The sequence below is a fragment of the Hyperolius riggenbachi genome, chromosome 9 (assembly GCF_040937935.1).
Source record: "Hyperolius riggenbachi isolate aHypRig1 chromosome 9, aHypRig1.pri, whole genome shotgun sequence".
NCBI lineage: Eukaryota > Metazoa > Chordata > Amphibia > Anura > Hyperoliidae > Hyperolius > Hyperolius riggenbachi.
The window spans coordinates 115,565,546-115,591,778 of NC_090654.1; the positions used below are offsets into that span (position 1 = coordinate 115,565,546).

Genomic DNA, 26,233 nt, shown 5'->3' on the forward strand with positions numbered 1-26,233 from the left:
ATTTTTGTTTGTTTGTTGTTTTTTTACAATTTTTGTTTATGAATGATTTAGTCAGCGTTTGCCCATTGTAAAATCTTTCCTCTCCCTGATTTACATTCTGAAATTCATCACAGGCGGAAACATCTTTAGTACTAGCAGGTGATCTGTACGGGAATTTTAATTACTGAGAGTTCTAAAACCAGAAGAAAATATACCTGGTCTCCCAGAATGCTCTGGGGGAGAGCATTCAGCATAATAAAAAGCCCAGGCTAGACCTCAGTTGGTCAGCAGGGCTACACACCGATATACATCATTATATACCTATAAGACCAGGATATTTAACGTAAAAGTGGGTATCCTGAATCATTTACTACTGCATTACCACGTCCTTATGGTTCCTCTCTGTTGCCTGCGCTATATAAATACTAAATAATTATTATATATAACTGTGCCTGAACTGGGCTTAAATACACATAGCAGACATAAATGGGCACAGAGGCTGACTGATGTACTTTAATGCTGGTAGTATGTGTTAAATATTGAGGTTTTTTTTACAGCTTTATCAAGCAGGGCAAAAGGAGCAGCGTCAGCATCTCGCGGGGAGCAGGTGGAGCTGTTGAACCGATTGGACTATGTTCTTGGCAGTATAACAGAACTGAAAGAGGAAGTGGAGTCTTTACGCAACATTCTTCATGGACTAGCTGAAGAGATTGTAGGAGAAGTTCGGTGAGTACTTGGGAACTGACATATACTATGAATAATATAAATACATGTAAACTTCACGCCCCCCCCCCAGATGTTATCCATTCTATAAAATCTTGTTTTGCTTTAAGATCAGTGCAGCGTTCACAGCACACCATCCCCTCCCTACAAGTGTAAAGTTGGAGGGCGTCGGTTTATCCATGGGTGATATACTGTGGGTAACATGTGGGTCCCCCGTATTACAAGTTAGCACCCAGCAAAGTTGATCCGGTTATTTTATTTTCTGATCTTTTTTTAATCGTTTTTTCAATCTTTTTTTGATTGATTTTCATAGAACTGAACAAAAATCAATTGAAAAAAACAATAGAAAAAAAACATTAAGAAATCAGAAAATCAAAATTCATATTGGACATGTTGGACATGTTGGAAATAATCGATATGGCAGGTAAATCTGCCAGAAAATTGTATGGTGTGTACCTAGCATAAGGGTACAGGAGAGAAAGGTAGACGGAAAAGACTGTTTCTGAGCGGATCTTATCAGTCTGCCGACAGCGTTTACACACGTGCTACTGTTGACAGAACGTCTGCCCAGCAGGAGGGTCTGACGGACCCGTCGTTTGCTAAAGTATGGCGTGTGTACGTGCTATAAGAGCAATTATATAAGGTCATTAGCTCAGTGCAGCTTAAAGAGAACCTGAGGCAGCAAGAAAAAAAAAATAGATACCTGAGATGAGGGAAATCTCTGGATCCTCCAGAGGGTTCCCAAGTCCTCCTGGATACCACAGCTGCTGCCCCGGGAACCTCTGTATGATTGTGACCACACCACATCTGCACAAATAAAGCCATGGCTGTGCAGTGCACAAGCAGATTAAGCATACTGTACAGGCACAGTCATACTCGCACAGGAGCAATACAGCCGCGCTTGTGCATGAAGAGCATGACCACCAGGGCTGTGGCGTCAGAGCATGTTTTGGGTACCTGGAGTTGGAGTCGTGGTTTCATAAAGTGAGGAGTTGGATGATTTTTTTTACCGACTCCACAGCCCTGAAGCCCATAATAACACATCCAATAAGCTCTTGTCTGATATGTTTCGGGTGTCCAAGGGTGGTAATGGTGGAGGCCAAGAGGACTTGGGAAGCCTCTGTATTCTTACCTCTTCTTAGGTAAGTATCTCATTTTTTTTCTTTTTATTTGCCTCAGGTACACTTTGTAGCATAAAGGGAACAGGCACTCTACAAACCTCTACATGCCTCTACTATAAAGCAGGTCTTACATTATTACTGTAGGAGAATGTGACAACTGTTTTATCTTTGGAAATGGATTGCAAAGGAGCATAATCTTGTGGGGGGTTTTTTCCATTCATTCTGCAGGACACACCTAGAGGAGAACCAGAAGGCCACCCGACGTCGCAGAGTCCTGCTCCATCGAGAGAGGACCGATTCCACAGGCTCCAGTTCCATTTATTTTACAACCAGTTCTGGGGCTGCTCATACAGATGTGGAGAGTGAAGGAGGGTAAGTGCTTATATAAGTAGAATTATTTACATTTATTTCTGAGACTAAATGTAGACATGCAATACACAAAACGTGTATATATAGTGTAAATACACTGTAGCAAAAATATAAACGGAACACTTTAGATTTTGCTCCCATTTTGCATGAGCTGAACTCAGATCTGAAACATTTTCTACTTACACAAAAGACCCATTACTGTAAAATATTGTTCACAAATATGTCTAATTCTGTGTTGGCGAGCACTTCTCCTTTGCCAAGATAATCCATCCCACCTCACGGGTGTGGTATATCAATGTGCTGATTAGCTATCACTAGTAGACCCAGCCCGTCTAAAAACGGGCTCCAGGTCTGCGGCTGCCGCCGCCAGTGCGCACGCCCGCCTCGCTCGCCCGTCCAGTTCCCTGGTCCCAGCTGTTCGTTACTGCGCACATGCGCAGTAACAAAAATCCTGGGACACGGACAAAACTGCTGGACGCAGCGACACTTAGCTTTTATTAGGTAGGATGAATATTGCACAGGTATGCCTCAGACTGACCACAATAAATGGCCATTTTGAAATGTCCAGTTTGATCACACAACACAATGCCACAGATATCGCAACGTTTGAGGGAGCGTACAATTGGCATGCTGACTGTAAGAATGTCTACCAGAGCTGTTGCCCGTAAAATGAATGTTCTTTTCTCTACCGTAAGCCATTTCCAAAGGCGTTTTAGGAATTTGGCAGCACATCCAACCGGCCTCACAGCAGACCAAGTGTAACCCTGCCAGCCCAGGACCTCCACATCCAGCATGTTCACCTCCATGATCATCTGAGACCAACCACCCATACCGTTGCAGCAACAATCGGTTTACATAATGAAAGAATTTCAGCACAAACTGTCAGAAACCATCTCAGGGAAGCTCATCTGCATGCTCGTTGTCCTCATCGGGTCTGGACCTGACTGCAGTTCGTCATAACCGACTTGAGTGGATAAATGATCACATTCAATGGCGTCTGGCACGTTGGAGAAGCGTTCTGTTCATGGATGAGTCCTGGTTTTCACTGTTCAGGACAGATGGCAGACAGCGTGTGTGGTGTCGTGTGGGTGAGCGGTTTTCTGAAGTCAACGTTGTGGATCGAGTGGTCCATGGTGACAGTGGGGTTATGGTATGGGCAGGTGTATGTTATGGACAACGAACACAGTTGCATTTTATTGATGGCGTTTTAAATGCACAGAGCTACCGTGACAAAATCCTGAGGCCCATGTTGTGCCATTCTTCCACCTCCTGTTGCAGCATGATAATGCATGACCCCATATTGCAAAGATCTGGGCACAATTCCTGGAAGCTGAAAACATCCCAGTTCTTACATGGCCAGCATACTCGCCAGACATGTCACCCATTGAGCATGTTTGGGATGCTCTGAATCGGCGTATACAACAGCGTGTTCCAGTTCCTGCCGATATTCCGCAACTTCGCACAGCAATTGAAGAGGAGGCCACAATAAACAACCTGATCAACTATGCAATGGAGATGTGTTGCACTGCGTGAGGGCAAATGGTGGCCACACTAGATACTGGCTGGTTTTCTGCCAGACCAGACAACCATTTTCCATGCCTTTTGGATCAACTTATGTACCACATGCCTTTGTCGAACTCCCTCCAGACAGTCATGTTATTTTCCCCACCAGCAGGGACATTTCCCAGCATTCTTTCATAACAGCCAACTCCTAACCAGGTTATAGTGATGGTTTCTCTCATCTTAGTAGTCATTCTGGGCAGTGTCTGTCATTAGCAATTGGACTGCTTCTTACCCCACTTTCCTTATTAGCTCAATGAGGTTTGTGCTCGGCTTACTGTAGGCTTATTTGTTCCTGTTTTCTATTAAATAGTTTGCAAAAATGTTGGGATTTGTTCTTTTGTGCTCCTGCAGTTCTTCATGCTAGACTTGTTTTGATAGAATCTTAAAGGGACTCCGAGCAGTGCAGAAACTATGGAAAGATGCATATCATTTTTAAAGCTCTCTGTCTCCTCTTTCCAATGATATATAAACCGCCGCCCTACACCTTTTAGTTTTCGCTATTTTCACGATTGAAATTGCTGACTTTAGGAATGGAGCTGCTGACTTTAGGAAAAAGTCGCCCTGTGTAATGCAATGTAACTATGGAAAGATGGATATCATTTTAAAGCTCTTTCTCTTTCTGACGACACATAAATCGCCACCCTACGCCTTTTAGTTTTCTTTATTTTCGCGATCTGAATTGTGGCCACGGCAGTTTCGATCACGAAAATAGTGAAAACTAAAAGGCGTAGGGTGGCGGTTTATATGTCATTGGAAAGAGGAGAAAGAGAGCATTAAAATGATATGCATCTTTCCATAGTTTCTGCACTGCTTGGAGTCCCTTTAAAGAACAAGCGACACCCATTCTAACCTAGAAATAAAAAAACACATATATATATATATAAGTAGATAAAGACTACTTCTACTTACAGATGTATTGTGCTATCCACGTAATGATTCCTGTGAATCTTATAAAGGAAAAGCAGAAAATCCCATTCTAGGCAGTGGCCATTTTGCCAAGCTAATGCTGACATCATATGCTCCCTGACTCTTGTCCCCTGATCCTCCTTCATTTGCTCATTGTGTATTAATTAGGTGCCCTCCTACCAGAGGCTTCAGACACTCCCACTGGGGTGTATACTAGGAACTGCACTGTCTTTTTACTTACTTTTTAATTTACTCCTCCAATCGCTGAGTCACCTCAGCCTTGCTTCTAAACACAAGTGATCAGAGGGTGTTTCTGATAAGCAGCTAGGCCGGGAAATAAATGGAAGAGGAGGAATATATTATAGATAAAAAGAACTCCCAGCATTCAACTCTTTGGCACCGACTACTAAAGGGCCAGTGCTCCTAAAGTATGTGATAACTCCAAATCATAACAGCAGAAAAAGTTTGGAAAGTTTGGAATGCAGGATTAGCATCTTTATCACTTTATACACTCAGACCAGTTGCTGTTGAAATTTGATTTTTATGGTGACAATACCGCTTTAAGATGAATACAGAGGCACCAAAGGATATAAAATAATTAAAAACACTTTAAAAAGCAGTAGTGGTGGACTTAACTTATAAATGTTAGTCACACAACTATGCATTGTTTCCTCCTTTATTCTTAAGTTCAAAAATGGAGATGCTCAAAATTGCTATGCGTTTTTTGGCACAACTGCCACTTCTTCAGGCACATACAGAGGCATAGCTATCTTTATTGGTCCTGTGCTCATAATAATCACTTCCATAGATACTTTGAATAGTAGTAATAATTAACAAACTGTTTCCCATCCTCTTCTCGCACCTCTGACACACTGTAGTTGCCATTGGCAGATTTTGGTGCGCCGTATCAATTGTTATGTATAGAGTGCTTGGGAGGCCCCATTGTCAAACTTGCATTGGGGCCCACAGCTCCTTAGCTACGCCACTGGGCACATATAAGAGAGTATCTGATCAAATGAGTGTCAGAGCTCAACCCCCCTCATGAAGAGACATTAAAGAATAACGTTGCCTGCCTGCCTGCCTGCCTGCCCTGCAGATCTCTTTGGCTGCAGTCATGTTTGAATCCCACACCTGAAACAAGCATGCAGCTAATCTTGTCACATTTTTGTCATAAACATTTGATCTGCATGCTTGTTTAGGGACTATGGCTAAAAGATTTAGAGGCAGTGGATCAGCAGGACATACAGGCAATGTGAATTGTTTAAAAGGAAATATGTCATCCTCCATGTTTCCCACCTTGGGTTCCCTTTAAAGTGTTTTTTATTTTTTTGTATTCATTGGCGCCTCTGTAGTCTTCTATTTTTGATTGTTGATCCACCCTTGGTGGGTGGGGGTGGGGGGGGGGGGAGGGGGGAGGTTGCATAACCTGCCCATCCCACTGAGAGCATCTGTTTAAACCCGAGCGGGGTTGGGTTTGTTACCCCGTCGGCACATCAATTGGTCACATATTGCGGTGAGCACTTTTGTGAATGTGATGTAATACTGGAGGGACAGGAGGCAGAGGAGGAGATGCCATTAATCAGTATAGGATACAAAAGTGTTGGGGGCAGTACAATACAGAGGGTCACAGGAGGAGGTGAAAGAAAGATTTGTAGGTGAAAAACAATAGGTGGAGTGGTGAGAGAGTCCTGATTTACCAAACTGCGATAAGAACACAGTGCGCAATAATTACTGTATCTTAATATATTATTAAATATACTTTGGCTCTCTCAATCATGCAATTTGTCTTTTTTATTTCTCTCTCCAACTTATTATTTGACATTATAAAGATGACTAAAAACAGTCTGACGTATATTTAAACATTTTCAGCTGACGATATTCTGAAGGACAAAAATTATTTGACTACAAATACTGTAAATGACACTTATTTTAACCACTTGAGGACCACAGTGCTAACCCCCCCCCCCCCTAAAGACCAGGCTGTTTTTTGAGTAATTGGCCACTGCAGCTTTAAGGCCAAGCTGCAAGGCCGTGCAACACAGCACATGAGTTATTCCCCCCCCCCTCCCCCACCCTTTTCCCCCCACCAACAGAGCGCTCTGTTGGTGCGGTCTGATGGCCTACACCCCCCCCCCCCCCCCCCCCAGTGTTTATTATTTTTTTTTATAAATATTTGTTTTTTTATGTCTTTTTTTTTTTACTATTTTGAAAAAAAAGAAAACCGTCCCTCCCCCCAGCCGGCCAATCAGGCGATCGACTGCCATAGGCTTCTGATCGCGGCGCGGTACTACCCTATAGTCTAACAGACTCCCGAACGGCAATTGCCGCTCGGAGACTGAAGGAGGGCCCCCCCCCCCCAAGCAGGAGATGTGCGTGCAGCCTGCACGCGATCTCCTGCAAACTGCTTCCCCAGGACTTGGCGCCAAATGGCGTTAGGAGGTCCTGGGGCTGCCGCCGTGGCCACGCCCATTGGCGTGGGGCGGTCTTCAAGTAGTTAAAATGCCAGATCAGTGACATTTAATTGATAGTCATTTCCTTTATCTGAATGGTTTGTTCAAATTTCCAATTCCCTTTTTGGAAAAGTTCTGGTTTCTGTGGGACCGGAAATTTGGGGTTAGAGATTATCTTTATTGGCACCAGCAGCATAAGAACTGCGCATATCCACTTGACATTGTCACAGCAGCAGTGGACAATGGAGGGAGATCACAGATGTCTTCAAGCAACTAAGGAGATTTATTTGGCAATACAGGAATACAGCAGAAATTCAGGAATACAGCTTTAAGTAACTTTGGTTTCCTCAGCAAAACAAGAATATTTCAGTTACGGACTTGGCGTTCCATGGCACTTGAGCGAGTCCTTTTGACTAACTCAGGATTCTCTTAAGAACCGTCTCTAAGTTATGTGGCACTACAGCATATGTACAAAGTAAAACTAAGTTGGAAGAAGATGCAGGAAATGAAGGAGAAGTAAACATCCTTTGGACTGTCCGTTCCTTATAAACAGCAATCCAAGGGTTAACTCTTGTCCCCACTCAGGATGTCTACCATGAGTGTGTCATGTCTGTCAATCACATCCAGGAGATCACAGGAGGTGGCTTTTGGCCACTTGGGTCATGTGGTTGATAAGACACACTGCGCATGCCGCTGGACCTTTACCAAATTGGAGCTTCCAGTGTCCTGTACCCTCCATTCCAGGAAAAGGATTGTTGTCTGTTCGGGCTGAGTTTTGTTTATACAAAGCTGGCCTACACAGACTTAATGTCTGGGCACAGAACAGATAAGCTGTTCTTTATCCTTCGTAAAATATAAGCAAAATGTTACTAAACTTTCAGAATTGTAGCCTCTTAAAATGTCTTTAAAGAAGAAGCCTGTCTATAGAGTTTCCGACTGAACCATGGCTCTATAACGCTAAGGGATTCTAAATTGCAAGAATCCGATCCCTCCGGGCCTGTACACACTGCTGCGCTTGCGCTGCGTTTTTAAAAACGCATGCGTTTTTAAAATCGCAAGGTCTTTTGAAAAATAATGAAAATCGTGATGACTTGTACACACTGGTGCAATGCGTTTTTAGAAAAACGCAATCGCAGTGCCTGCTGCGCTTTTTTAAGCGCAGCGCTTGAAAACGCATTAAAAATGCATGTGCTTGCGTTTTTGCCTGCGTTTTTCATAAGTCAGTATCCCAGAAGACTCTGCATTTCCTGATTCCTGTTGAAATGTAAACTAGAAAAAAAACAAAGAATTCTTTAGCCAATCAGCAATTACAAGAAAAACGCAAACGCATCAAAAACGCAGGCATATGATGCGTTTTTAAAACTACATGCACTTTCGATTTTAAAAACGCATGCGCTTGCAATTTTGCTTGCGTTTTTCAGTGTGTACAGGCCCTAAGATCGTATCCTATACTGATATCACTTGACCTTTTCTATCCATGCTTTTCTCGGCCTAGTCTATTTCTGAATTTGCCCCCACTTTAGCCTAATCTTCTCACTCTTATATTTGTTGAAATCTGTGGCCCCTGAACCGCATGTGGCTCTTTAGCCAATTGAGTGGGACTCTTCTAACAGCTGGGGCTACCCTGCCATTATGCCCCCTACCTCCTACTTCATGTAATTGCCAGTTGGTGCAGTCCAGACCATTTTTACGCGTTATGGGTGTAATGCGTAAAATTTTACGCATTACACCCGTAACGCGTAAAAAAGTACTTGTTGATGTCTGCAATAGCTTCCTGCGCCAGCAGGAATGCATAAAAACGTACGCATCCCAGTCGGCAAAAATGAAACTAGCTGGCAGCGGGGGACCAGAGGAGCCATGAGTGACTGCGAGGGCACAGGATGGCTGCAGGGGGCTGGTAGATGCCCCAAGTAAGTAAAACTCATTTTTATTTTTTTTTTAATTTATTTTTTTATTTTTTTAGAGTTAAGGTTCCCTTTAAACCATAAGGGACCCAAGTACTCTATTGGAACTGTATGCCCCTCCACGCACTCTCCACTTTTCCAGTAAGATGAATTTGGTTATTCCCAGGATCCACTTAAAGACATTCGGTGCTTGGGCCTTTTCCCATGTAGCCCCTACTATTTGGAACTCACATCAACAATCAGTGCGAGCGGCTCGATCTCTGGACAGCTTTAAAGGCATCCTGAGCAGTGGGGAAAATTATAAAATTGGTACTCACCTGGGGCTCCCTCCAGCCCACTATAGGCTGTTAGGTCCCTTGGCGTCCTCCTGGCTCCGTTCTGGGCCTCTCTGGCGGCTCCGTTACCGGCAAGTGTCTGGCCTTGACTTCCTGAACGGTGACGCTCCTCGTCATCACGCCGACTGCTACATGTCATCCGCGTCAAAATTGTGCATGCGCAGTACTGTCACGCCAGCCACCACAATGATGCGTAGCGGCTGGCGTGATGATGAGCGTCACTGATCAGGAATTCAAGGCCCGACACTCGGTGGGAGTGTTGCCAGTAATGGAGCCGCCAGAAGGATCCAGAACGGAGCCAGGAGGACACCAGGGGACCTTGCAGCCTACGGTGGGCTGGAGGGAGCCCCAGGTCAGTACCAATTTTAAATTTACCCCACTGCTCAGGGTCCCTTTAAGAAAAGGCTAAAACTCTTTTTCCGAGCTTCTGAGACAGAACACAGGGTCACATCGCTTTGAGTACCCACTACCCAGCACTGTCCCCAGCGTAAAGCTCTATAAAAATATTATCTATTCAGACATGTGCCGATATGTCTGTTGTGCCCATTTTAGTGACCGAGTATAAAATTCTGACCTGCATGATTTTTTTATAGACACCGGACAGAAGTCAGATGTATTATAGATACAATACTAACTATGACATGTCTGATGCAATGGACACGATGGAACTGCTGTTAAAGAGGAACTGTAACGACAAAACGGCCCCTGGGGGGGTACTCACCTCGGGTGGGGGAAGCCTCAGGATCCTAATGAGGCTTCCCACGCCGTCCTGCGTCCCTCGGGGGTCTCGCTTTAGCCCTCCGTGCAGCGGTGACGTAATATTTACCTTCCTGGCTCCTGCGCAGGCGCTCTGATGCCTCTCGGCGCCGAAGTAGGCGGAAATACCCGATCGCCGTCGGGTCTGCTCTACTGCGCAGGCGCAAGTTTCCGGCGCCTGCGCAGTAGAGCGGACCCGACGGAGATCGGGTATTTCCGTCTATTTCCGTGCCGAAAGTCGCCACAGCGCCCCCGCTGGACCCCTGTGGGACAGAGGACGGCGTGGGAAGCCTCATTAGGATCCGGAGGCTTCCCCCACCCGAGGTGAGTACCCCCCAGGGGAGGTTTTTGTTGTTACAGAGTCTCTTTAACAAGGTGGTCGTGCCATGGACTGTGACAGCATTTCTGATGCCACTGTCCAACTTGTTGTAATGGGGCCCAGCCTAATTCTCCCTATTCCCCCCCCCCCCCCCCCCCATTCTTAGTGGTGTTACTGGTCTCTCTTGAATTAGAAGACTGCATGATCAGTGATGTCATTAATCTCTGATATGAGATATTGGTGATCAGATTTTTGAAATCATGGATTGCAAGGACATATCCAGTATAACATGTTTTATGATGAGGAGGAGGAGGGGTGTATCCGAGTGTAGTTTCACACAGGTTGCCATGGAACCTTAGGCCAGCTCTGTATACCACTATGTGACTATTTAGGACCTTACATAGCCAGCCCCAAATCCCCTTATCTATTACTTCTGTCCAGTCTGTGCAAATAAAGTGTACCAACTACAATCTCTACCACTTCTGTTCAAATGTATTCTTGGCTAGGGTTTTCACCAAAAATCTGTGTTATTACTCATGCCTATTATTAAACAGTGAAATGAAATCTTAACCTCCACAAATGGCCTTTTCTGGGAATATTGCCAAACAAATAGTGTTGGGAACTGTCTGTTGTGGTTTACGGTCATCTGGGGTTTTTCTGCTGACCTTTGCAAGATTATTTACAGAAACACAAAGGTGAAGGAAGAGAAGAAAACCAGTTAAAATAATAACGCAGAAGGAAGGCTAAAAAATATGTTGGCTCTAGAGGAAACTAGCCAGAACGTTTTCTTTGGCTGACGTTGCTCAGAGGTTAATTCTTCTCCTTGCCTGTGTTACGGGATGTTCCCCAAGGATTCAAGGATCGTTTTGACAGTTTCATTTTTCGAAGTTTAGCAAAAGCCAAATCTTCACGCGCTGATTGTTCTTAAATCTCAGCTTGAATATAGTACAAGTAATGCTGCCGTTCAACATTCTGAGGGCCAGATTGGCTGCTAGACAACTCAACAAGTAGACCGTTCCAAGCTGAGGTCTTTTGTTGCTGTTGCCTGGCACAATATGGACTATTTGAGGAATAAAAAAAAACCGACAACGTGTGGTTGATGGAAGATAGCTGTAGCCTTTCTACAGCATCTCAATAAGAATGCCTTCTTATAAAAATCAGGGCTGTTGAGTCGGTACAAAATATGTCCAACTGCGACTCCTCATTTTATGGAACCACCGACTCCGACTCCAGGTACCCAAAATGACTCCGACTCCTTAGTCTAATACTGGAGTCGGAGCAATTTTTGGGTACCTGGAGTCGGGGGAAAAAATGCGCCAAATCTGACTCCTAATAAATTTAAACTGTACAGTAATTTAAAAAAATGATAAAAATATTCTATTTTTTTAGGTAATAGTCTTCATAAATAACTTGCCAATGAGATGCAAATACTTCTGCATTGATGCAGGTTTATGCAAATTTATGCAATCCCTATGCTCATGAAATCCGTTTATTAGTTCTATTGTTTGATTTGGAATTGGTGGCTATAAATTAAGTCATACATTGGTACTATACTCTCCATATGCACTCCCTGTATAGCTGTTAATCCACTGAGAATGTTGTGCACATTGAACGCAGAGGTGTGTACCTGCGCATTACTCTTAGATGTACCCACAGTTAGGGCTAGTCCGCACTGGGCGCTTTGGTAGTGTTTTGCTGATCACTGGTGATCATCAAAATGCTGTTTTTTTCATTGTACAAAAGATTTAGGAGTGATTGCGTTTTGTGATTCTATAACATTGAAATGCAATCACTCTAAATTCGCTCCAAAAATGCTGCATGCACCATCGGCAAATCGCTAATCGCTGGCGATCGCTACAGTGTGAACACTACCATTGACAAGCATTAGCAGCAGCATTTTGCTGATCGCCAGTGATCATCAAATCGCTGAAAAATCGCCCAGTGTGAACTAGCCCTTAGATTGTCCTTTGCCCCGATCAGTGTTCTTTGTTCCTGTCTGCACCCTTCACAAGTACTCTTACCAAAGACTAGTTTTTATTTAACAGCTACTCTACAGCTACAGTATATGCTTTTAAGTTTTTAAGTTTAGTTAAAATGCATCTCTGGTGTACATTAAAAAAAAAACCTACACACAGGTGTGCTAATGCTTAAAATGTAGTATGTCCCAACACATTGTGTATGATTCACAAACGTTTTTCACCTGTTTTCCTCTGTTTTCACCTTATCTATGTTACTTTTTTAAGTTCACAAAGAGCAAAAATATAATATAATTAAGGTCAGAAAGTAATATTGAAATGTAGTTAACTTGAGTTGAACAACTTTTACTTTGTTTATTTTGCTTGTAAATGTACTAAATGGTTAATTTTATCAATTAGGTGATAAATAAGTCATTTATGAGAAGTTTTGTGAATAGAGCCCAATGTCAGTTTAACCTCCCTGGCGGTATGATTATTTCCAGATTTTACAGTCTTTTCTGCAAGTTTCAGACCCTAAAATAAGGTAACAATCATGCCGCCAGAAAGCCAGCAGCAGCCCCTGCAATCACTCACCTCCCTGGCTCCAGCGCTGCAATTGTACCTCCGTCCTCCGGGTGGTGCTGTAACGCTGTAGCGAGATCACTGATAGCGATGGAGTGATTCAGAGCCTCGGAGGACAGGAAGAATAACGGCTACCAACGTGTGGATCCCCCGGGAGGTGAGTAAAAACGCCCGCAGCACGCTTGGGCTTACTGCCAGGTAGGTTAATAAGATTCTCTGGAAACCTGTGTCTGCTGGGTTACGTTGCATAGATTTGCCCGCTTGCAGAAAATGGCCCTTGCCTTTTCTATATCAGATACAGACAAGATAGAGGCCTTTTTCTGCAAGGTGGCAGAGCTAAATGCCCGAACCCGGCTGATGTGGGGCTCCGGTGAATCTTATACAGACTACATACATTCACGTTGACAATGACAGGCCGGGATAACTGACAGGGTACAGTGTCAGCTTCCTGGCCAGGAGCTTTTTGTTTCCAAAAGCAGATGCCATCTTAATATGGCTTTAAAATTCCTAGGCATTAGCAGCGATGAAATGCCTTTTATGTTACATACTTTCAATTGACAAGATTGTTATATGCAAATTAGAGTAGTCAGTGAAATCATAAACTGAGGAGTCAGAGTTGGAGTCGAATGATTTTTCGTACTGACTCCACAGCCCTGCTCTAGACCACAAGGAATGCTTTACTGAAGCCATATACTGTAGTGCAGGGAGGGAGAAAGTACTAGACATCAGGGTACTGTTTAGAGGTGCAAAGGGGGGGGGGGGGGTGCTAGACACCAGAGAGCTTTTAGGGATGGGAGGTGTCACCAGGGGACTGTATAGAGGATGGAGGGGTTAACTAGACATCATGGAACTGTGTAGGAGAAGGAGGGGGCCACTAGACACCAGGAAACTGTATAGGGGGGAGAGAGTGAATCACTAAAGAACACGGTGTATATGGGAGGAAGGGGAGACCACTAAAAATCAGGTAATTGTATAAGGGAGGAAGGAAACATTAGACACCAGGGAACTGTATAGACGAGGGGGACTCACTATACACCAGGGAACTGTATAGGCAATGGAGTGCAGGGGGGGGGGGCATTAGACACCAGGGAACTTTATAAGTGAGGGAGGTGGCCATTAGACATTGAGATTAGCTCACAACTTTGTCCCAGTGTTTAATTTTGGCCCACCTTGTATTTTAAGTTTGACATCCCTGCTTTAGGGCTTGTTTCCATCCGCGTGATTTTAGCTGCTCTTTTGGAAATTCAACTAAAGGTGACCATACATCAGGCGACTTGGCAACTGATCGACCATTCGCTTATTATAATTTAATTGGATGAAAATTGGTGCCGCCAGGTGCATGCCCGACCGACAATGCAACCATTGTCAGGACGAAAGTGTCCTTCGCACATGCTGAAAAATGTTGGGCCAACTTGCTTCATAGCATGCTCAGCAGAAACGGCGTGCAATTTCTAGACAAATGCGATCAAACCTCTGGCGTTGTCCTCCCCAATAATAAGTGTCCGTCTGCCCACCAACCCCCGGTGCCAATGTAAGGTATACATTACCTGTCCGCGGTCTCCGCTTGTCCACTGCTACTCCGGCCACATTCCTCTGTACATACACGAGCACCCCACGTGGTTTCCTATTAAGGGCGCCCCTGTGATGTCACACACGCACGCCCTTACTAGGAAACCATGTGGGGCGCGCGTGTATACAGTGGGAATCCTGGAAGCCAGCGGGGGACAAGCGGAGGTCGCGGACAAGTAATGTATTCCTTGCACTGGCACCAAAGGGGACATTTATTATTGGGACAGCGGCGGATGCAGGGCACACGACCAATTATGGATCGATTTCAAGCTGAAATTGATCAGGAATCTGCCTGTTTATGGGCACCTGACAGATCTCTCTCTTTATTTAATTAGAGAGAGATTTGTCTCCTGGTTGAGTCTGCCCATACTTCGCTAGATGTATGGCTACCTTAACTCATAATCACAGGGACATCAGAAATTGCATTATCGCAACGTATTTGGGAGGATCTCATTGCAACGCAGAGCCGTGCACCACCACGGCCACCTATGCTGCACATAGAGTTAGAGTGGAAATGAGGCCGTATTGTAAGCTCCAAGGGAACTGACCAAGTAGTTCAGGATTCATCGTATATTCGTACAGTATATGGACATAATCTGAACTTGAGAACTGAGTTTACTATACCCAGAGGTTTACTATATCAAAGTTTACTATAGTGAGATGCTCCTGTATTTTGACTTATGAGTAGATAGTCCTACAGATGTGCAAAGTATGGAAGCACGTGTAAAGGAAAAAGGAAACCTGGTATAGATTACGCAGAATGTAACGGCCTATATCTGCACACATTGCTGTGCAGCTCTGCATCTTGTGTTTCTGATTTAGAGCATTGTGCCAGTTGTAATGCTGATGCCCTAATTCAATTTCTTGCTGTTCTGTGATTGTTTATTTAAATGTTCTCATACTTGGAGCGGATATTGACTTTTAGTTTCATTTTGATTTATCTGAACCTGCTATGCATGTCTCCTGTTTGTTTCTTTCATCGAGCTGTAGCAATCACAGTGGCCTGCATCTTGTTATGTGGCCTCCAGAGACTTTCAGAAGTGTCCAAACATGTTTTCTTTCTCCCTCTCTTCTAGTTACACTACGGCCAATGCTGAATCGGATTATGACCGTGAAAGCAGCAGAGCGAGCGGGGAAGAAGAGGAGGAGGACGAAGTGAGCTGCGAAACCGTGAGAACAATGCGGAGAGAATCGGTGGACCTGGTCACAGATGACGAAGCCACCATGTTGGCAGTGGACCCTGTAGATGAAGAGTTGACGCATCTGCTGCATAGGGCTGACCAGTTGCACAGCGCTGATGCTGAGCAGAAGCAGGAGGGGTTCCAGTTGCTCTGCAGTAACAAATTACTGGTATATATCATTGATTTTCTCTCATTTGTGCAGTCAGTGAATAAACAAATATATAGCCACATCTAGTGCTATGTGCTTCTGTAGTAAACACATTCTTTCCAACACAATGCTGAGATAATATAACTTCATTCTGAGGTCCACAAGTGGATGCATTTCATAATTGTACCACGATTTTCTGGAGTTATCGTGATTTTCCCCTAATTGCCTTGAATGTGATCAATCTGGTAGGCAACACTTTTGCAGTTGCCTCGCGATCACAACGCTACTGGGAACCACCCCCATAGGGTTCCACTGTTGCAGAGCTTTTGCGATCGCTGACAATAGGAAAGGGCTGTTAAAGCGCTGCTGGTGGGCCCCAGCCCTTATGGTATTTTGGGTAAAGGATACCAGAGCTGAACGATTTATTAAAAATGGGGGAGCAGGCATGTATTAGATGCAGTCCTCATGCCGCCGCTCTCCCTTTCTCTTCCCGTTCTTTGTACCCTAAATTGCTGTGCAGCTCAGTCCAGGTTGCCCAGGTCGGGCGGTAGTGCACAGGCGCTCGCGGACAGAATCGCTCTGTGCGTGTGCATGCCGGCACACTGACCTCATCGAGCCGTAATGCACCTGCCCAGAGTGACATGGACTGAGCCGAAGCTGCAATTGAAGGTACAAAGACGGGGCGGAGGAGAACGGGGGAGCCGTCGGCATGAGAACTGCATCTAATACATGCCTGCTCCATCCCACTCCCACCATAGTGGAAATGAGTATTAATGCACTGAGCACTTTAGTGAAACCACCTTTACCTCTGCCTTTTTCATATTTATCTAACCAGCCAATCACGTGGCAGAGGTTCTGTGCATGAAATAATAATGCAAACACAGGCTAGCTCCTAGCAACATAGGAAAAAAGTAATTTATAGTGCATTTTACTCAGGATGAAATGTACTTATATGTATGCGTATACATATATTTTAACTTTTACAATTTTTCACAACAGTGGTCCTTTAAGTTCTAAAAACAGTTGTGTGTGAAAATCCTGTTAGATCAATCGTCATAAATATGCTCAAATCAGCTTGTCTGGCATCAACAAATTATTCCACAAAGCAAAAATTACATTTGAACATTATCTGATGCTCCATCAGATAATGTTCAAATGTAATTTTTGCTTTGTGGAATAATTTGTTGATGCCAGACAAGCTGATTTGAGCATATTTATGACGATTGATCTAACAGGATTTTCACACACAACTGTTTTTAGAACTTAAAGGACCACTGTTGTGAAAAATTGTAAAAGTTAAAATATATGTATACGCATACATATAAGTACATTTCATCCTGAATAAAATGCACTATAAATGTTTTCCTATGTTGCTGTCACTTACAGTAAGTAGTAAAAATCTGACAGGTTTTGTAATCGTTCATATCCTCATGGGGGATTCTCCGCATTTCCTTTTTTTTTTCTTTACAAAGGCACTGCCTTGAAAAGATCTCTACAGAAATGTTGGGCAGCTTATTCACGTGTACACTGTTTTGACACTAGGACTGAGTAACTGCCATTCGCTAAGTGCTTTTGAAAATAAAGAAAACCCTGAGAATCCCCAATGAGGAGATGGACTACTGTAAATGACAAGGACATAGGAAAAAAGTAATTTATAATGTATTTTACTCTGGTACAGATGTACATTTTATACATATGCGCATAAACATATATTTTTAAATTTTACACATTTTTAGCAATAGTGATCCTTTAAGGTGCATTGCCCAAAGACTCAATACCTTGGGCGACAGGTCAGGGGCCTTATTTTGTACAGCTGTCTAGTGACCCATACTATGTCTATGTGGAAGGAAGGAGGAAAGACTGCTTGGTGCGGTGGGTTCTGGTGGGTGGGGTAACGAGGGGGGGCAATGTGCTCTGTGGTCATAGATAGATAGTTTTTCAAAGAGCTAGCACTTCAGATAGTTAAATGAACGCTGGATTTTCAGCAGACGCAGCCATGACCAGCAGCTTCAGCCATGTTGAGTATGGGGTACGTATGCACCTTAAAGTAGAATAAAACCCAGCTTTTCTTTTTTGCTTTAATAGATAATTCATAGCATATTATATACAACCAGTATTTTGTTTATTACTAGAACAGCATTCAAAGGGTTACACACAAGAATTAGAAGTTCCCTGCTAGCAAAGCTGGACGCATCTGAACTTTACATAATGTTATCTTGTATTTAATTGTATCAAGTGAGGAATGGATTTTGTAGAACACTGATATGGGAAGGTTCTGATCTACAGTATGTTGAAATGATTAAATCGGATATCATGTAGAAAGTAGTATAACCGTTCACCCTTCTTGGACCTGGACAGTGCTCGACCCTGGACAGCCAGGCCAGTAACAGTGATGGAGAAAGAGGTCTGTACTATGTGCAAAATATGAAGTCTTTATTGTGGACGTATACAGGAAAAATGACCAAAAATCACAAGCGTACATGTTTCACACCAATGTGGTCCTTAGTCATAGCTGTCAGGCAATGGCGCCATCCCTAAATATATACAGTGTATGTATATATATATATATATATATATATATATATATATATATATATATATATATATATATATATATATATATATATATATATATATATATATATATATATATATATATATATATATATATATATATATATTACACAGTTGCAGTAAAAAGTATGTGAACCCTTTGGAATTATATTGATTTCTGCACAAATTGATCTTAAAATGTGATCTGACCTTCATCTAAGTCACAACAATAGACAATCACAGTCTGCTTAAACCAATACCACACAAATAATTAAATGTTTCCATGTTTTTATCAAACACTCCATGTAAACATTCACCGTGCAGGTGGAAAAAATATGTGAACCCTTGGATTTAATAACTGGTTGAACCTCCTTGACTGCAATAACTTCAACCAAAAGTTTCCTGTAGTTGCAGATCAGTCGTGCACAACGGTGGCCTACCCACAAGGTGGCCTACCCACCTTAGAAGGTGGAGATATTATAGAGATCCCACCAGACCACTCCTCCAATCACAGGTAGGATGGACAAACATATATCGAAGACCAAGATCTATGTAAAAGGAGAAAACACTATGTGCAAACATGCAAAATATATACAAAAAAAATTATATAAAAATGTACATCTAAGGATTCCTTAGATTGTACATTTTTGTGTGTGTGTGTCATTACCTGCCAGCTATGACTAAGGACCACATTGGTGTGGAACATGTAAACTTGTCATGATTTCTGGTCATTTTTACTGTATACGTCCACAATAAAGACTTCATATTTTGGACATAGTGCAGACCTTTTTCTCCTTCACTGTAGTTACCGGACTGGCTGTCCAGGGTCGAGCACTGTCCAGGACCAAGAAGGGTGAACGGTTATACTACTTTCTACATGATATCCGATTTAATCATTTCAACATACTGTAGATCAGAAACTTCCCATATCAGTGTTCTACAAAATCCATTCCATGAAGTACTAAGGCAGTTCTCATTATTTGTATAGAAATCTTCATAATGTGTTCAGTGGGTGTGTGGGTGCTTTCTGTCTGTCAGAAGGTTGTTTATACTACTTAGTTAATAGCAGATCTTCCTGCAAGATAGAATATCCATTTTCATGATGTCAGTTTTCCCTCATGGCGGTAGGCAGTACAGATTGGTACCAGTCTGTTCGCACTCTGCTGATTGGAGGATGCAGCATATCATGCAGGTTAGGGCTTTACTGTGATGGAGCGCGGAGTGGTCGGTACACGCAGATAGACACCCAGTATAACAAGTTACAGCTCTTATGGTGCCCATGCAGGATACAATAAAAACGTTCGATTTAACAGTTTATTCGATCTAAATGATCGAATCGAATAAAAGTTGGCAAAAAAAAAATTCGATCAAGAAATTCGAACGATTATCCAGTTTTTTGGGGGAGAAAAATCTGATCGGACATGCTGGAAAAATCTTTATATTCGATCTAACGGAATAATCGAACTAAATTATCTAATCGAAAAAAAATGAAAAATTGTACCATGTATGGGCAACTTTAACTGAAGAAAAACATGCAGAGATAAATCATATCAACCATCGGATAATGCAGCTTACTAATGCTGGGTACACACTATGAGATTTTCGATTTACTGTCAGATCGATTATTTCCGACATGTCCGATCTGCTTTCCGATCGATATCCGAGCATTTTCCGATTGTTTTCCTATTGAAGTGAACGGAAATCGATCGGAAAGCAGATCGGACATGTCAGAAATAATCGATCTGACAGTTAACCGGCCAGAAAATCTCATAGTGTGTACCTAGCATTAGAACAGAGAGGAACACAGAATGAATACAAGAAATCACAATACCATAGAGATCATCACATTTTACAGACAGTGACATCTTGTTGTAGCTTTACTATACTACAGTTTAGGTAATCCTGTTGATACTTCCAACATACTCTGTTCACCTGTCAGCAACATATTAGGCAAACTGTTCATAAAGAGTGCAGGTCTGAAAACAAATCACCACTTTTTTGGTTTTCCACATTTCAAATTGCAGATCATCAGTTTGGGGTTATTGCTGTACGGCAATCACAGCAGTGATCATCACTGAACACAATCTGATCTTGTAAATGTGATGTTATCACCCCAATTCTTATGGTCTGATTTTCTTTTTTTTTACCATCATATTTACAAGGTCAGATTGTGCTCAGTAACGATCACTGCTGTGATTGCTGCACTGTAATAACCCTAAACTGATGATCTGCAGACTGACAGCTGCCTCTGCTGTTTTCTCACCAGAAAAAGAAGTACTTGACCCATTGTATTGCATCAGAGCACACTGACTTGTATCACAACCTATTGTCTCGCATCACGGCCCACTGACTTGCACCATGTCACGTTGTCTTCCATCACAGCCCATTACCTTGCATCTCAGCCCTTTGTCTCGCATCACGGCCCAGTGACTTGCATCATGGCCCACTGACTTGCATCACGGCTCTTGTCTTGTACCACTGCTGTGTACTGCTTCTTCTTAATGTTGCAGTCTGTAGCAAGCTGGGAACAGCTGGGTATTGATAGACAATATACTCACACCTGTAGCTCATAATATTGCAACCACCCTATGCGCTTGTGGGATAAATAAACCGTCCCTGTTTGGTTGTCCAGGCAAAGCTGGATGATGAGTGGTCACTCTCCTGGAAAACGTTATTGTTGAAAAAACTGCAAGGTTATAAAAAACCTCCTCTGGAGGTCTAGGACTATACTGAAAACTGTGGGGGAGGTGCCAGGTATATCTATAGTGGACCTAAAACTATATGCTGTAAATGCCTATAATAGGCTAGAGAGGCAATCGCTTACCTCTCTAGCTGATATTACACCAGCATATTAGAAAATGATTTTATTCAACTCAAACGGGTATGACAACACATTTCACGGATACTCACCCGCTTCCTTAGGTCAATTCAAATAGTTGCGCCTTTATCAGCAATTGCAGTGAGCGTAAGCCTCTGAGTCAACCTGTTTGTGTTGATTAAAATCTTTTTCCAACATGCTGGTGCCATATCATCTAGAGAGGGCAGCGAATGCCTCTTCGTACCCATTATGTGCATATACAGCATATAGTTTGAGGTCCACTATAAATACACCGGGCACCTCCACCACAGTTTTCAGTATATTTCAGTACAAAGAATCAGTGAAATGGTCACATGGGGTAAAACCCTTGTTCTGGGAAAAGCATTAACCTTTTCATCTACTTTGTATTTTTATTACAATAGTGGTCAGTAGCGGAACTAAGGAGCTAGGGGCCCCAGTGCAAGTTTTAAATGGGTCCCCAACCACTGTATTGAAATGAAGCCCCAAAACCTACCAAGGACAGCTGCAGTGTCTGAGAGGTGTGATCAGACTAAGGAAACAGTTTAAGGATTGCCTCTATGCTATGCACATATAGAGGTTTTCATTACCAGAATAGTACCAATGTAAAGCTAATAAGATGGCTAAAGGAGGGCCCTTAGTGGGCCCCTCTGGTCCAGGGGCCTTGGGACAGTACATCCTCTGCATCCCCTATTGCTACACCACTGATGGCGATCCAAAAAGTGCTGTGTATTCCTACTAAAATAGTGGAACCTTTATAGCCAGCTTTATAAGTGGGCCCCAAGTGTACAGCAAGCTATACTACACTGAGACCTAACATTTGTTGATATCTGAATATTTGCTAGTGCAGTGGCTGGATGGTGTAATGGTTAAGGGCTCTGCCTCTGACACAGGAGAACTGTGTTTGAATCATCTTCTTCCTGTTCAGTAACCCAGCACCTATTCAGTGAAGAGACCTTGGGCAAGACTCCCTAACTAAGTCTGCCCCTGCTGCTATCATCACCGCTATGCAGGTGGACCCATCCGCTCCCTATGGGATGCTTAATTGCCAGCTGAAGCAATAACCCACCGAACTGTGGCCACTCAAGTGTGCATGGGCCCTGGTTGCGTGTGAGCGTAGTGGATGATTTGCCAGCCTAGACTAGGTGTATATCAGTCAGAGCCAAGTATATATTCCTGTGCCGCACAGATACTCTAGCAAGATTTTAATGGGTTTTAAATGGCTAATTTTTGCATGTAAATAAGCCTATTGTACAGTTGATAATAAATGGATCTACCCGGCAACACATTGAGAGCCCTGGCCTTATATGTATTTTTCATAGCAAGACTCCCTAACTGCCTACTCCCTACTGCCCTAGTAGCTGCAGCTCTGGCACTTTGAGTCTTCCAGGAGAAAAGTGTGATATAAATGTTCTGTGTCTTGTCACTTTATAAGGTTTGTATGCCTTTCATCCAACAGTATGGGGACCATCAAGATTTTCTGTGGAGACTGGCGCGATCCTACAGTGATATGTATGAGCTTACGGATGATCTTTCAGAGAAGAAATCGTATGCCTCAGATGGTGAGTTTAGCAGATTTTGTGCTTTCATTGTATAAACTTTAGTCCAGTGAGACAGCCACAGATAGATAGATTTCTTACCTTTTTACCCATGAAGACTGTGGTTATTGATTGTCCTTGATCTAAAGCTCCATACACACGCTAGACCACTATTGGTGAGGGAACAACATTGTGCACACATTTAATTCAGTGGCGGCAAAATGGCAGTCTCATCATTAGATTGTTAACAGAAACACGTACAGTAAATGAGGGCCCGAAACTGCAAAATGCCCAATATGTGAGTGTTTTAAAGAGATTGATTGTTTGGCATCGTGTGGTATGAATGATTAACACTGTCTTACGAACCACTCCACCAACACGGATCGATCTACATGGATGATAATCGCTGTCTGACCATCGTTGTTGGGGCATTTTTATAAATGATCAGTCAACCCATTGTTTGTTTCCTATGACCGTGGTCGAAGGTGTGTACGGTGCTTTAAACCATGGAGCACTGCCCTTATAGCCCGTTTCTTCAGACGCGGAAGTCGCAACGTTTCCCCGCATGCAATTCGGATTGGGGAATGCTGCCTATTGAAATCAATAGGCTGCTGTCTGATTTGCATGCGGGCAAAAAAATGGACGGCATGGTACGGTTTGCTGCATCACGCCTGTGGATCTCTGTGCATTGCATGGAACAGCTAGAGGCGTTCGGATTCATCTAGCATCGCGCCTCACAAGATGCATGCCAATCAGTCTGGGAACGGCCCTTCTGCGGACTGCAGCCAGCAAGCTCCAGAGGGCATTGTTCCTGATTTATCAAGGCCAATACAATGAAAACTGGAACAAACTACCCAAAGTCAACATCCAGAATCATTGATTTATAAAAAAGCTGATAGGTTGCTCTGATCAAGTATACCACTTTTTCTTCACTATTTTATGTGCTAGTTTTGAGAAATCTGTCATATTGTTTAGAGTCCTGAAGAGGGAGTCTTTGATCTTTTATACAGACATGAGTTAATTGTTAACCGATACTACCATTTTTTTTAGTCAGTTTGGACAGCTATCCTCAGCTGTCTTTGAGACCAGTCCAATTATATACAATATATGTGTACTTCACAGGTCTCTTTATTTTATTTCATTCTTCATATTGTGAAAAAATCTTTCCATTTTGATTTTCAGTCAGATGTAAATTTCCTTTACCTTAGTCATAGCTCCACTGCCATGAAGTGTCAGTCCTCCTTTAGACATTGGGACACTAGCCAGAAACCCTCACAGGACACCTAAAGTGCGAGAGATATGGAAGCTGCCATATTTATTTCCTGGTATTTCCTGGTATTTCCTGGTATTTCATGCATCAGTATTCTCTGAATCACCTACCTAATACACAAGCAAGCAGCATATTCAGTCAAACATCTGATCTGCTTGTATAGGGTCTAAAGCAGGCTTTCTCAACCAGGGTTCCCTGGAACCCCAGGGTTCCTTGAGTACTCTGCAGGGGTTCCTTGGCATTTCCCCCCACCGCGGGGGAAGTATAATGGAGCACATTATAATAGGGGGTACTTTAACAAGAATAACTAAATTGGGGGATAAGGAGGCAGTATAATGAGTGGCACTGTAATAGGGGGTAGTGAAATAAACAGCCACACCTACGTTTAAAGACCATGCCTCATGCAAAATAAATGCAGGGGTTCCTCAAGATCAAGTAATTGTTTGCAGGGGTTCCTTGAGATCCCAGCGTTATTTGCAGGGTTCCTCCAGGGTAGAATGGTTGAGAAAGGCTGGTCTAAAGGTAGCCATATATCAGGCCACATCGGTGCCACCAAGAGCGTGCTCAATCGACGATGCAACAAATTTCAGGCCAAAATTGGTCGCATGTATGGATTGGACATGCTGCAAGATGTATGGCTGACATGCTAAATCGGGTGTCCGGTGGTAGCTGAGCACATTTTTCTTCTCCTCAGGCTTCATCTCTGCCAATCTCTGCCAATGATTCTATTTGGACAAGTCCATGCTATAAGGACAACAGAGTAATCTTAAACAATAATAGATGGTTTGGAAGGAACTTCATATCAGATTTTACACTGGAGGAGGTGGAAACACCTTGTTGAAATTCATAAACTCTGAGATGCTAAAGATAATGTTTTGAACCATCATTAAATCCTGAATTATAAACACTGGAAAGCATACTAAAAAATAAGTGCAGTAACTGATATCATTAGGGGGATAATGTTTACTGCATTCCAGAATTCACTAAATCAACCAGCAAAGATACAAGAAATAATCGTGGACGTATCTATAAAGTTATGAAGCTATATAGCTGCTTCAGTAATGGAGAGGTGAGGCTTAAAGTCGTGTTTATTTTTAGAAGACCTTAATATTGTTAAAAGAAGTGACCACTTAGTAGATGAAATGTGTTTTTATACACAACATGTCAGTGTATAATGGAGAGTTATTTGGTTGTCTGTACAGGCAAAGAAGAAGCTGAAGCTGCACTTGAGAAGGGAGGCCAGAGTGCTGAGTGCCACAAATGGTATGTGTCTTCTTGTGGGAGAGGAGATTCATGTCCAACCTTCAGCCCTCCACAGACATAACATAGCACAGCACACACTCAAAGCCAAGTCCTGCCCACACACTAATGTACCGGCTTTTTCCTGCAGATTTTCTTGTTTTTCTAAGATTAACTAGTGGGTTAGCAGACCGCTCATTCAGGTATGTTTTTACTTTACTGGTCCATGATACTCAACACTTCATATCTGGGCGGTATGCCCAAGATGAAAATCATTCTCGTGTACTTACTGATACTTCAGCCACGGGATTACCTGACAGTGAATGCAGGTCCTCTATGCAGGGAGGTGGTGATGGCATGTGAAGTACAAGCAAGAAAACTGATTGACTAGTCTGAAGCATTGCAACTCGTGACTTTTTGGCTTAGTATGCTTGTTGTATCTTGCTCAGGCGGTGATGATGATGACCTCAATAGCTAAAAGCCCGCTTGCTCAGAGGCACATGATATACAACAGATCAGGGGTGCACCAGAATGTATGTACCAGTCTGTGATACCTGGGAAGATACATTTGTGTTATAGCGTACTCCAAGACCAAGAAGGACACAGCATCCTTCCTAGTCTTGGAATACGCTATCACGCTGATTTTTCTTTGCTGGCTTCACAGACTGGTAGACAGACAGCTGGTTGACGAAAGTGTCCACAGCTTACCAGCCTCAGTCTGTGCCTTTGGAAGGGGTGGGGGTACCTCCAGAAGAAAGATGAGGTCAGGGGGCCAGCTGAGAGAAACAATATGCCTGCTCCAGAATGGTATCTACTATCTAATGGTATGAACTTCAGGGGTTATGGGTACCAGAGCCGGGACAAGGTCCTCCAGTACCCAAGGCTGAGATACCAAAGTGCGCCCCTCCATCCCTCCCACCCCAGCCGTCACACACTG

General features: G+C 43.1%; 1 protein-coding gene across 1 annotated transcript in view; it reads left to right on the forward strand.

The window, feature by feature from the left end:
* RMDN3 (regulator of microtubule dynamics 3) overlaps positions 1 to 26,233 on the forward strand; it is a 90,434-nt gene that overhangs the window by 18,284 nt on the left and 45,917 nt on the right. The window contains exons 3-7 of the mRNA XM_068253382.1: positions 537 to 705; positions 2,052 to 2,195; positions 15,608 to 15,881; positions 22,709 to 22,811; positions 25,260 to 25,320. Coding sequence (XP_068109483.1) covers positions 537 to 705; positions 2,052 to 2,195; positions 15,608 to 15,881; positions 22,709 to 22,811; positions 25,260 to 25,320 — 751 coding nt within the window. The remainder of the gene's footprint in view (positions 1 to 536; positions 706 to 2,051; positions 2,196 to 15,607; positions 15,882 to 22,708; positions 22,812 to 25,259; positions 25,321 to 26,233) is intronic.